The sequence below is a fragment of the Falco cherrug genome, chromosome 1 (assembly GCF_023634085.1).
Source record: "Falco cherrug isolate bFalChe1 chromosome 1, bFalChe1.pri, whole genome shotgun sequence".
NCBI classification, from domain to species: domain Eukaryota; kingdom Metazoa; phylum Chordata; class Aves; order Falconiformes; family Falconidae; genus Falco; species Falco cherrug.
This window is the reverse complement of record NC_073697.1, coordinates 53096177-53109860: the sequence shown is the minus strand read 5'-3', so window position 1 is coordinate 53109860 and position 13684 is coordinate 53096177. Positions and strand designations below refer to the sequence as shown.

The following is a 13684-nucleotide window of genomic DNA, read 5'->3' as shown; positions in this document are numbered from 1 at the left end:
GCCACAGTTGCTCCTATTCTTCTTTTCTAACCTACACAAATCTTTCTTTTCTAAGTATGCTTTTAAATCTATAGTCTCCTAAAGTACTCAACAAAACCCAAAAGTATAAAGTATAGAAAGTACATGAATGATTTAACAACTTCCCCAGACAAATACTGAATTTCTCATCTAGCCTTGTTTACAATGATGGTATTTCTCCAAGATAAAAATGATTGTCTGCAGTAAATGTGACAGTATTTGTGACCCCTAGTATTTTGTTTCTTGTGTGGTACCAGTGGGTCTGTTATGTGAAGTTATCTGGTCGGTGCTCTTCCCAGTGTAACTGTTCTAATTAATAGCATGACAAAATACCAGCTGGGTACTCAGCAGCAGTCTAGAAAATCAGAAAGGGCAGGGAACAACTGCTCCCTGGGTCTTCCTATAGGAGGACTGGGAACATCAGGTGAAATTTGCAGGGAACAGGCTTAAAACAAACAAACGCAAATTGTGCTTCACTACACATGCAAATAAAATGTGAAACTCTCGCCACATATTCTTGTGGAGAGTAAAAATTTACATAACTTCAAAAAGTGGCTAGTGAAATTAATGAAAGAAAATTCTGTAAAAAAAAAAAAAATGCTGAATACCAAATTGTCATCCAAAACCCAGGAAGGCTCAAAGCTGCACACAGTAGAGGAAGGAGTATTCAGGGGAAGCACAGACATGCATTGCTCTCTTTCTTAAATACTGCCAATAACAGAAATAGTTTTCTGACATTACTTTCATTTATTGCTTTTTCCTAGCCTTCAATGTATGCAGACCTCTAAAAATGTCTGGAGCTCAGGTAAGAACTGCAGATTGCTTTGAAAACTAAACTGGGCATCTATAAATAAGAATAAAAAATGGATCCATGTTTCTATGTATGTCTGCATTAGGGATTTTCAATGCACAGAGTTAGTGCAAAGGGATCGTTAAAGAAAGCAACAGAAAACAAGTTAAGCAATGGCACAGTCAATAGCAGTGAAGAAACAAGCAGAGTTACTTGCTCAGTTATACCCCATGCTTGGCTCAAGTTAAGAAACGCCCAGCCTAGAATGCAAGTGTGAAATCATTGCACACCCCCACACCCAGAAAAGGACAGATTTGGACAAGCTACTGAAGGACAGTGGAGAGGAAGAGAAGGCAAATTGCTTGGTCATAAAGAGATGCCCATAGAGAAAGAGCATGCTGTGAGCACAATGGCCTCCTGCTTTTCCAGGCAGAGATGCGATCAGCTGGGCTAAATGGAAACTACAGATATTCAGGACATGATAGAGAAGATACTATGGGTTTAATGCCTTTGTGTAAACAAATAAACTAATCTTTGAATAAATTGCTTTAGATTTATCCCAGGTTCCTAGAGGGAAGGATTTGTAGGTGCCATTATCAAACAGGTCTCTCAAAAAATGATGGTTGGAAATAGGGCTTCCCCTGGACTATGTGGTTTTACCTAAGGGAAAGTACTAGAAGCCAACATTAACACTGCTGGGGTGCCCTGCCAAGAAACAGTCTGGGGAATGGCTTTCTGAGGAACCATGGCAATATCCTTCTGTTGATTTTCCCTGGATTTAAGATTGCCAGAACCGAATCCAACACACAGGAGTAATTTAACTAGATTCATATGCACAGCCTCTATTCTCAAAGACAATACCTCTACAAACACTATTAAATGTTGTTAGCTTTTTGCTGTCATACTATATTGTATCTGTCGTCCACCAACCCCTCTACCTATTTTCCTTTAGAAAAATATGGCTTCATTAGTATTTAACCTGAAGTTACTAGGTGGCTCATCCCTACCTTTCAAAATACTTACACCTGCTTTAAAAAGTATTTCCATAAACACACCAGACAGAAAAACATGCCAGCATGTACTTACAGACTTCTGAAAAGCAAAATACGTTTATTAGCCAAACTTCGTAAGAATTATGTAAGCAAAAGAAAATACTTATCATTCTGTTGTTGCAAATATGATTTCTTTTTGCAGAACTGCATACTAAAAATGTAAGATGCTAGAAAGGAAACTCTTTGATATATTTGTCTTTCCTAAACAAATTGATTGGTAGAGGTGTATCTATACCTTAGATGGAATACATATAAATAACGACCTTGGTCTTTCTGGTTTTTTGAATGTCATTAGAACGCACCAGCCAAGTTGGCTCATACTGTGTCTTCATTCCTCAAAAAGAAGACAGTTCATGTCTGGGGAGATCCAGAGGCTTTGAGTACTGAGGGTTATAAGAAAAATCCACACCAGTAATTTCCCACTGTCCTTGACTACAGTTACCATAACTTTTTCTCCCTTAACTGCCTCTGCAAATGCCCTTTAGTATCAAAAAAACCCAACCTCTGCGCTGTGACAAGAACCTATGAGTTGCAGAACGTGAATTTACGGCAAAAGCAAATACCACCACCAGGAAGAACATATGGACTCTATTATTTGTTCAGATACAAGCAGGATTCACCTTAACTTTGATCATTGCCAGGCTAAACGAGCCCATCTCCCCCAGCTTTGTTTCCCAGTCTCTAGCTTCCCGGTTCTGGTGGTGACCCTCCACTGAGCCACTTCCGGTTACTAACATCCTTCTTGTGCTGGGGGTGCAATTCCATACACCCTCCTCTGCATACCTTCTAATAATCTTTATTCACAGAATCCACAAAGCTCACTTAGGTCTCTGTGTTTAACCCCAGCTGGCAACTAATCACCATGCAGCTGCTCACTCACTCCCCCCTCTCCCCTGGTGGAATGGGGAGGAGAATGGGGAAAAAGGTAAAACTTGGGGGTTGAGATAAGAAAAAAATAATAATTTAAATAAAATGAAATTTAACAACAATTGTAATGAAAAGGAGAGAGAGGGAAAGAGGAATAAAACCCAAAAGAGAAAAAAAAAAAGTGATGGACAATTGCTCACTACCCGATGACCGATGCCCAGCCAGTCTGAGCAGCAATAGCCTGCCCAACCGACCCCACCCCACCGTTTATATACTCAGCTTGACACTCCATGGTATGGAGTATCCCTCTGGCTAGTTCGGGTCAGCTGTTCTGGCCGTGTCCCCTCCCACCTTCTTGTGCCACTCCAGCCTTGTCACTGGCAGGGCCTGAGAAACTGATAGGTCCTTGAGTTAGTATAAGTGTCACTTAGCAACAACTAATTAAAATATTAGCATGTTATCAACATTACTCTCATACTAAACCCAAAATACAACATTGTACCAGCTACTGAGAGTAAAATTGACTCTATCCCGGCTGAAACCAGGACACTGCTGCTGTTCTCAGGAGCCTCTCAGACTTATTCCTAAGTGCTCCATACCCATCTCCACTTCAGACACTTCCTACCATACCCAACACTGCTCTCGGTCATTCAGGCCCTCTGGTATAGCATAATCTCCTTTTCCCTCCAAATTCCTTGCCTCCCTGAACAACAGGAAGATAACAAAGAAGAGGCCTTTCCCCCTGCTACCCTGGAATTGTCTTTAAAGTCCCGATTTAGATTTTAAAATATTTTAAGCAGTAATATTAACTTTATTAGATTTATACAAATATCTTTTTCTTATCCTATATAAGAACATGAGTGTCAGGTTTATGGTTGTGCTTGATCTTAAAGGTCTTTTCCAACTTAAATGATTCTCTGTATTTCTCTCTGGTAGTTTTACCTTTTATTCCTGATAACAAATGATTTTGTGTAGAAATCTAAAACACTCAAAGTTCTTCAATTTCTCAGCAAGCTTTTGTTAAGTCCATCCCTGCCAGACCCAATACCTGAGCATCTCAAGAGAATTTTCTGCTTCTTGTCCCACAGCTTAAGACATACCAGAGGAAAATTCCACAGAACATACACGGTACCAGTCACAAAGCCAACCTGGTCCTAGCTGTGGGGTCTCTTTTATAAAATAAAGTATCTAGGCATAGTCACCAAAAATGTAATGTGAACACAAATGCCAAAATCAGGACCCGATAAGCTGAACAGTGACATATTTTCATTTTGACAACTCAAACTGATAGTAGAAACAAAACATAGATGTCTAGCCCCAGAGCCTTTGAACAGTGATTTCATTTCTGAACAGACTGCCTGCCTGCTGAAGATCATGGCTGTCTCTCTACTGAGATCAACGGGCATTGTTTACTGTCTTAAAAAACAATGTAATGCTATTATAAATCAGAACAAAGTACATGTATGCATGAAACAGTGAAAATTATTCTTCTTCTGTAAAAGAATGTCTTCCAAGTTACATTTCTTTAATATTCTGTCATATGCTATGTATAGACAGAAAAATAATAAACTGATAAAGCATGAACAGATAAAATATAATGAAATGCCACTCTGGCAAACAGTGCTGTCTCTTGTGACAGTAACCAGAAGAAAAAGATGGAAGCCATTGATAATAACATTTTTCTTGTTTATTCTTACAGTACAGTAGGTCATTTCTCCCACCAGCATTGCATGAAACAAAAATGCTTTCTGTTGTAGAGCAGGATATGATGGTAGTTATTAACCATTTTTTACCCACGTAATGTACCTGCAAACTGCATTTGACCTGGATGTTGAAAGCAAGCCCTTACTTTTCTCAGGCTGTTTCTGCTGCATCCTAATCTGCCTCAGCCTAAGCCTCACACACTACCCCATGCTTCATGTTCCTGCCCCAGCCCCTGCACTCGCACAGCTCCCCAGTGATATGGTGAGCCGAGTCCAGCTGGTAAATGGCAGTCCTAAATCTAAAGACACTAAATCACATTTGCATTGGGAGGATGGTTTTCAGCTACATAAGGTCCCTTGGCCAGCTGCCTTCTGAGCAGTACAGCATGGCGCAGGAACATGCTGCCAGGGACCACCACCTTCACCTTTTCCTTAACGCAAGGGCAACCTCACTTCTTGGTCCTAATTTTGTTAATTGAAACAAATCACACAGCAGACCGAAATTCAATCCTTTAAGGGTTCAAAAGCTTGGTAGAAACAATGCTAGCTGGCAATGGGATAAAAAGGGGCTTTAATATGATCCAACGTAACAGCAGCTCTGATCCAACACAAATAAACGGGGCTCAAAAAGTGAAATCAGAACAGAATGAACCATTACACTTGTCCCATATTTCTTATTTTATTTAGCACTTGCTATATTATCAATAGTTTAATGTTCTACTATACGTGCAAGAACCTGGCAGTGTGATGTCAATTAAAAAACATCAGGAAACTAATGTGTTAAATCTCTTAGCGCATGAATCTGAAATCACCCGTGCTTCATTAGCCCAAGACCACTCATAACTGACAGCTCCAACTTTTAAAGGTTAATATCACAATACTGTATTTCTAAACTGTAAATGCTGTTCTCAGAGTAAGTAAAACTGATAGGGCAAAATGAAATTGCAATTTGTTTAAAAAAATACAATTTTTTTTCTTCTGAATTTACTTTTACAGGGTCCACGTTAAACACAGAAAATTTCTCAGTGAAGAGGTCACCATCTCCTACACCACATGCAGCATGCAAAAATAAATCAAAACATTCACTTGTAAAACAGGAAATGCAATCTCTTACCCCATCCACTGAAAAGGTAAAGAACGCTTCACTTCATAGAGAGACAGCTTTTTAGATAACAGAATTATCCCTGTAAGGCACATACACACACACACACCTTAAGAACTGCTGTTTACTGAAAACATTCCCCCAAGAAGTTAAATAGTTTGAAAGCTGTGAGTATTCAGCACCCTTGAAAACAGTCCAATATGAGCTCTTAAAATCACAGAGAAGGATTTAGATGTCTAATTTGATTCAGACTTCCTAACAGCACTTCCTGATACAGATACATTACAACTACTTTCACTAGATACGTTACTACTTTTATAGACTGTGCTAAACTTCCTTTAAATGCAGATCAGATATAATCTGTTTTCACTGGCTTTTGCTTCTGCCAACTGTGGTTAATTTCTATACACTGATTATGCTGTCTTAAAATTAAGGATTTAAACAAATATGAATGGTACCTTGGAGAATATGATCGCCATGAAGCAGAGAAGGCACTGTTACAGGAAAACACTGTAAGTACAATTTATCTCAAAACCTGGGACGTAAATTCTTGGACAACATGTCTATAAACTGTCTGTGATTGCTTACAAGTTTTGTTGTAAACTAACCAATCTGTAACAAATCTGTGTCATACAGGATGAGACATTTTTGGTTAGAGATTGTTCAAAGAAATCAAATGCTGAACCATACGTTTTGGTTGTCTATTATGGAAGAAGAGTATACAATATTAAAATACGTTTTCTGGAAGAGAGTCAACAATATGCACTGGGAACAGGCCTCAGAGGAGATGTAGTAAGTAAAACCCCACCTAACAGTCTATTGCTTTTATGTTACACTTCACAAGTTCTTAACACTAAGGATTAGTTACAAACTCTCCCACATAAACTGGCTGTTTCATTGAAGTTTCTTTTACAATACTCTCGTTTCAAGTATATCTCAAAGTTTCAAGCAACTTCAAGATGGTAATTTAAAACTGAATGTCATATACCATGCTCACATTCAGATTTAAATCAATGTGAAAATTTCCTAAGTACTTGTAATGCTTCTACCTACTCTAAGCAGCACCTGCAAAGCAAACGGGAAAGAAAAGTCCTCCCCTTCCAGGTACACATATTATTTTAGCATATTTTTTAACTTGCTATAATATAAGCAGATATTTTAAAATATATAGAACTCCACATATCTGACAGCATGGCCTGTTGCTGTTACTGCTACGTAATATCTTTTACTGTGTGTCTCACGCAGCAAAAGGCAAATTAAGATTTTTTTTAAAAAAAAAAGAGGAAATAGGACAAAAGTTGTAATGGATATTCAGAAGCAATCAAATCATGTGAGTCACCACCAATCAGTCTTCCAGATATGGTACATTCCAGTTAGAAAATTCCTTTAGATTAACAATGCTTTTTTACATAATTAAATTCAATTATATTAGTAAGAGTCTAACTATTTTTCTACCTATATAGTTAAATAACGAGTACTGTATCTGCAGGTCTTTCACAAAAGGGAAAAAAAAAGATAAAACTGAATAATCTCTACAAAGATGTGATAAAAAAAGAATTTAAAAGAACGCTCAGCTGTACAGCAAAAAAGCAAAGCAACACCCTACTATGAGTGTTATTAGCTATGCAGCTAAGGTGAAGCGTCAAAGCCTCTGTAGCTGAATCTTCAATTATGTCCTTTTCATTCATGTCAATACTCTCAAAACTTATCTTTTCTATATGTAGACTAAAAAAAAAAAAAACCCTGAAATCAAAACTGATCCAAGATGACTTCAGAAATTTGGCAGGTCCAAGATTTATGTTTGGATTTTTATTAAAAAAACCATGGATGTCACGGTTTAACCCCGGCTGGTAATTAAGCCCCACGCAGCCATTCGCTCACTCCCCCCTCACCCAGAGGGATGGGGAGGAGAGTTGGAAAGGAACGTAAAACTCGAGGGTTAAGATAAGAACAATTTAATAATTGAAACAGAATGAAAATGAAAGACCACTAACAATGATGACAATACCAGTTATAACGAAAAGGGGAAGGGAAAGAATAACATCCAGAGGGGAGGGAAAGGAAGAAAGGAACACGTGGTGCACAACACAACTGCTCACCATGCGCTGACCGGTGCCCAGCCAGCCCCCGAGCAACGACCTGCCCACCCCAGCCAGACCCCAGCTATATATACTGGGCATGCCGTCCCATGGTATGGAATATCCCCTTGGCTAGTTCGGGTCACCTGTCCTGGCTGTGTCCCCTCTCAGCTCCTTGTGCCCTCCAGCCTTTTCACTAGCAAGGCCTGAGGAACTGAAAAGTCTCTACACCAAAGCCAAAACACAGCACCGCACTACCTCCTAAGAATTGAGTCCATCCCAGCTGAAAACTGGACAATGGAATAGGATCCACGAGCTTTCAGAGATAGGGAGCAAGGTTTACTGGCAAGTTGTTCTTCAAGAACATTGGTTTAACAATGAGGGGGGGAAATATCCTCCATTGTTCGAGCATACTGAAACAGTTTGGGAAGCAAAACGGTATAACAAATCAAGAACTGTACTGCAGCTACCATCATCCAAGGGTATAACAAATCAAGAACTGTACTGCAGGTACCATCATCCCGGCACTGCTGTAGTGAACCATCAGTCTTCCATAAAGCATTGGCTGCATTTCTGAACTGAACCTCCCAGATAACTTACTTTCTCCTAAACTCCAGGAGATTTAGTTTCCCATGGTTCCTATAACAGCCCTCAAAAAAAAAAAAAAATGCTCGTATCAGAAATAGTGAGTCACTAAAAGAATGGAACTGAAATATGGTACACTACAGGATAATGTACATGTTTAGTGGTCTACAGAATAAAGACATAAAACTGTATTGTCATAATTTTAACAGATTTAACAATTAAGGCAACTAGAAAATTACCTGAATACATGAACAACTTTTACTGAACTAAAAGGAAGGAAAACACAATCCCTCCCTTCTCAGGAAACACCAAAATACATGACTTGTACACAGAAAGCATGCATCTTAAACAGTGCGTCTGGATTTGCAACAGTCAAATTGGAAAGTTACAATTCCGGAATAAAGATTTCAAGCGTCTAATTAACAACCAACAGTATGTCTAAGGCTTGGCTCTACCAGGCCAAATTTGTCACCACAACATGCTACCTTAAGCCTTATGTTTATTATATTTTTTTCTCTTTAACGCAGAAATCCTCCCATAAATCAACTACAACCAAAAACTTTTAAGATTTGTCTTGCTCGTCAGTTATGTGTAGTACCAGAGAGCCACAGAGGCAGCAGCCTCCTACTTCTGTGCATTATTGTCAGCAGCAAACATGAACATAGAATTAACTAGGCACAAAGCACATATGCAATAATGAAAAATCAGCGGCATCAGCCTTGTTCAGAAGAGCTACTTCCATCTCAGGCAGTCTCAAAGGATTCCCCAAAATGCCCTTTCTTGAAAACTGTCACCTCAACTTCTGCACCTCACTTAAGGTTCTTATCTCAGAAGGGTGAAAACTATTTGTAAGGCTGTGAATTACAGCAAAATTGCTGCCTATAATTTTCCAATGCCTGTTAGAATGCTTTAGAGTACTCTGCATCGTTCCTCCACAGGGAAACCCTTTGTTACACTAAATCTTGCGGTGTGCAGTGCAGACAGACCAGCTGCTTTATCTAAATTAGCTGAATACTCCCTCTTCATCTGCAAAAGAGAAAGAAACCTGGACAACAAGTGCAGACCTATTACATTTCTCAGTTAGTGATTTTATTCAAAGGTTCAGTCTTACAGATTTTATGCAGTAGGTTTTCACTTTTGGATTAGTCTTTGCATCCATTAAAAACATGATTTTCCTTACACATAATTTTTCCAAGTTTTCTCCATACTATTCCACCTTTTGATTTTTCATATACCATTTATGAGTTCTTAACACTTTGTATCAAAGAAGATTTTCAATTAACATTTTTTTTAATTATATAATTCAAATTTTATGAGTGCTTCCATCATTAGCTCTCATGTAGCCCTGTAAGGCCATAAGGTGGGGGTGGGAAGTGTTGATCATCAGACTTTTGTTTATGTTAGAAGTAACTGAAATTCCATGCAGCTAGATTAGTACCAAGCTGGGATATAATGAATACATGTATAGAAAAAAAACCAACACCATTCTGTTAGTGGAGCTCTATCTTTTGCTAGCAATTTAGCCACAGATGTTCACACCTACATACATATTTAATAAATTAAACCGAGCTCACTAAAGGCCAAAACACATACAGCTACAAAAGAAAGACTAGATCCCCAAATGGGACGTATATGGAATTTAGGCATTTACATTCAAAACTGCTCTCCTGAGCACCCTTTACTTGGCTGTTGCCTTCCTCTGTTCCAGTTAGCTTCAATATTAAGGATCCAGAGATACCTGTAACGCTGCTGCTTTTCATGTACATTGTTCTTTTGAAGACAAAGAAATCAAAACCTTGCTCGCATTTAAACCTGCTCATGACAAAACGTAAATTTTTTTTTATCTCCTTTGCAAAACTGCCATTGCAGCATCAGGCTCAACTCACAATGCAGTAACTAAAAATTAAAGCCAGAAGTAGGATTCTCTCATTGCCTGTTTTACACACAAGCTTAAGAGCACAGGCCGAAGTGTATCTCTGGATTTCACTGCTGTGGCCACAGGTGTTTCCTCCATTCTCACCACTCCCTATCACCATTTGCAACTAACTTTCATTTTCAAACCACCAGTCATTCAAAGTCACATCATTTCAACTCAGTTCATCTCAATGTGAGTCAAATGGATACGCTCCACCTACCCTCATCAGCTGTTAAACTGGCCTGACTCATCACAGTAGATAAGGAAACACTTCTACAATGCCTTCCACTGAAAGTGTTGTCAGAAGTTACCACCAGGAAAATGGGCACAGTGAACATCTGTCAGGGGATTCTAATACTTTTAACCAAGACAGATGTTTTACCTTTTAAACATCTTGTCCACAGCTGAAACGATAGTTCAAGGATGAACTGCTCTCATTCAGGAAGCGTGACCTACAGTCCAGAGTCCTACCACCACCCCAACACAATTCAAAACTAAACCTTTCGCAAGCAATCCTTGAGACCCTAATTGCTATCTTCCCAGACCAGTTTGGAGACCAGCAGATAAGACATTCCTGTGACAGCAGAGATCACTTTGAGACCCTTCAGACAGTGAAGGGAAATGAACACATCTGAAGTACTGAATTTTCTTCAGCTTTATGTCTTCAGGTGTTTTTACATCTAGCAAAGCGTGGGGTAGCATTAAAAGAGCTGAAGACATAACATTCTGGACCATCAGTGCTCATCATTATGATGTCCAAGTCAACTTCATGTTCTAGCAGCCCTGAAGAGATTCAGAGCTCAGTATTTCAAATCTCACTAAAAATAAAAGAGTACAGGATGAAATAAAACAGGAAAAATATCTAAGTAACATCTGAGCCATTTTTCCCTCATTACCAGTTACACCTTGAAGGTACAGTGATGAATAATGGGATGTTAGCCAAGTGAAGCCAAGTTAAATTTCTGAAGCAAATAAATAATTACAGTAAGACTTCTAAACTTTCCAAACAACAAAAAAATATTAGAAAACAGGAAAAGAACTGATAAGGAGTAACTTTAGAATAAAAAAAAAAAGTTACCATTACTTTGGTATGGCATGAAATGCAAACCACAGTTTTGCCTAGCTTTCTGGCAGCAACAGGGGCCTTGAACATAAGGCAAAGAAATTACAGCAAAGCAGAGCAAATGCATACGAGTAAAAGTCATCAAAACAACACTTTTAAAAAATTAGCACACTGGTTTTGAAATAAAGTAACTTTCATCTTAAAATAATACAGGAACAGTTTCACTGAATCACAGATTTCATCAGATTCTCTTGTTATAAACTAGGTGTGGATCAAGAGATGAGAGGCTACCTGAGGCATGAGATCCCATCACATACACAATGAATGACCATGCTTACTGTAAATGTGAAGTAATGTAGATACAGGCTATGTATAAATGTCACAGTAAGCCTGCATTACTGCGTACAGTTCTTAATACCAGTGAGTCCAAAGAACAGCTCAAGAGGAGAAACAGCGGTGCAATGACAACTTAGTAGTGTGATGAGAGCTTGGAAGTTACACACAAGGAAGAACTATTTAAACTGAAGGACTGCTAACCATTGGAATAGTACAATTGAGACTCCCAGCAGGACAGATGAGGATAAATATCCTGGATAGCTTTCCATTGCTGTTTGACCAAACCCGGGAATCTTGAACCACACCTTTATCATTTTAGGAATGGAGGATGTAATTGTTCTGTGTACCAGAGAACAAGACTAAAACCCTGCTGAGACCCTTCTTGTTCTACACATTAAAGGGATTTTATAGCAACTTTCTCAGTAAACTGAATGGGAAAATAAAAGCTACAAAGGAACTTGCAGTGTAAAATTTCATGTACTGCTAAGTAAGTGTAGCTTTTGACAGGGTAAAGGTAGTAATGATTTATAGTTGCTTCACCTTTTCAAAATCTATCATCATATCTGGCATCACAAACTCTTACAGGTGATAGTGCACTCTCAGGGCTTAGATACGCTCCCCTTTTGCCCTAAGCTACCACTTACTTTGTCCTACACAAGACAGAGACACACAAAGGAAGGAAGAGGATTAAAATCTGGTGCTTTTCCTTTTATGGTTGCTTCCATCTACTCAGATCATAATTCTATGCAAAACATTAGATATTTCTAACACTGCTATTTGCAAGTCAATGTTATAGATAAAACCATCTAGCAATTTTGTTTTCAGTCACTGATTATAATTTTTCTTTTTCCCCCAGAAATTTAATTCTGTGAAAGAGATCATTGACTTCTACAAATATGTTCCTATTACACTCATCGACGGAAAGGATAAGTCAGGAATCCAGAGAGAACGGTGCTACCTCACATATCCATTCAAATCTCACAGAAGATGTTTTCTGCCTTAATGTCACTGATTCGTTTGTATAGATGTAAACAGAACAATTGACATGTCTCAAAAATCTGATTAGCCATTGATTGAGAAGCTCCCCATATTACAAAGCATTCTAAATGCTCCACCAAACTTGACTCCAACTGAGAATACAGATCTACTCCATTTTTTGATTCTTCTAATCTCTTTCTAACTTTGAGGATACCGGTACAGTATATGCCTAAAGTAATTCACAGAAAAGTATTAAGAGAGGACTGACCCCTGGTATCTTGACAATGACTGAATTATCTTGTACCCTACCTTCTAACATGAGACAAAAAACAGACTCCATCTTCCTTACCGAAATGTCACTGAAGCTCAGTTAGTAGCAAAACCTAATAAAGCGTACTACACTCATATAAGAAAAAACATTCTTGCTTTTAAAAACACATTTGAAATGCTATTTATCTAAGTACTCACTGTTTTAAGAATTTCATTCATTGTGTCTGTTTGCAGAGTAACAAGCTGTGCTCAGCAGCTACTGAGGTCAGTGGGTATCAACTGATGTTCACAGGTATTGCAGCAGATTATAAAGCTAGCTTTAATGATGTGAATTCTATTACTTAACTGACACTTACTCTTCAACTTAAGTAGCAGATAGTTGTATTCCGTATCTGAGCCTTCAAACACCTACTAGGACTATTACGCAAACAGTCCCTTTGAATTCATACCATGTGCAAACACAGAGATAAAAATCTTTATTAAGAACAACAGATGTGCTTCAAACTCAGCAAGAAACCATGTTCCAGTGTGTACCAAAGACAACAAGGTAGTATTGTTCCAGCAAAAAACTATGGTATTATTTAGTCATATAATTTGAGTTTTGGAAGGCTTAACTAAATTAAGATATGAAAGGCAAACCAGTATTTTTCAGCAAAGCGTCCATAATCTTCCTTTCTAAGCACACCCAGAAGTCTGACTAGGTAACTGGAATATACCCAGAAAACAACCTCAGTTACTTTATCCTTACAGAATAGAACAAGACTAATAAAAACACTGAAGCCCAAAACGTGACATTCCAACCCAATTTATGATGGATGTAGTGTGTAGTGGCACAAACTAGCTCTAAAAAAATTCAGCAGTTCATTGTTATTCCTCATAACCTTTTATTTCTTAATGCTGCATCAAAATGCAAGAGAACATTCGTTA

At 38.4% G+C, this 13684-nt stretch overlaps 1 protein-coding gene across 3 annotated transcripts in view; it reads left to right on the top strand.

Moving 5' to 3' along the window:
- Positions 1 to 12989, top strand: part of CLNK (cytokine dependent hematopoietic cell linker) — a 63545-nt gene extending 50556 nt beyond the window's left edge. For all 3 annotated transcript variants that reach the window (XM_055701572.1, XM_055701581.1, XM_027800684.2), the window contains 5 exons: positions 783 to 823; positions 5427 to 5560; positions 5967 to 6044; positions 6169 to 6324; positions 12366 to 12989. In XM_055701572.1, the coding sequence (XP_055557547.1) occupies positions 783 to 823; positions 5427 to 5560; positions 5967 to 6044; positions 6169 to 6324; positions 12366 to 12512 (556 nt within the window). In that variant the 3' untranslated portion in view covers positions 12513 to 12989. The remainder of the gene's footprint in view (positions 1 to 782; positions 824 to 5426; positions 5561 to 5966; positions 6045 to 6168; positions 6325 to 12365) is intronic.
- Positions 12990 to 13684: the final 695 nt, after the last annotated feature.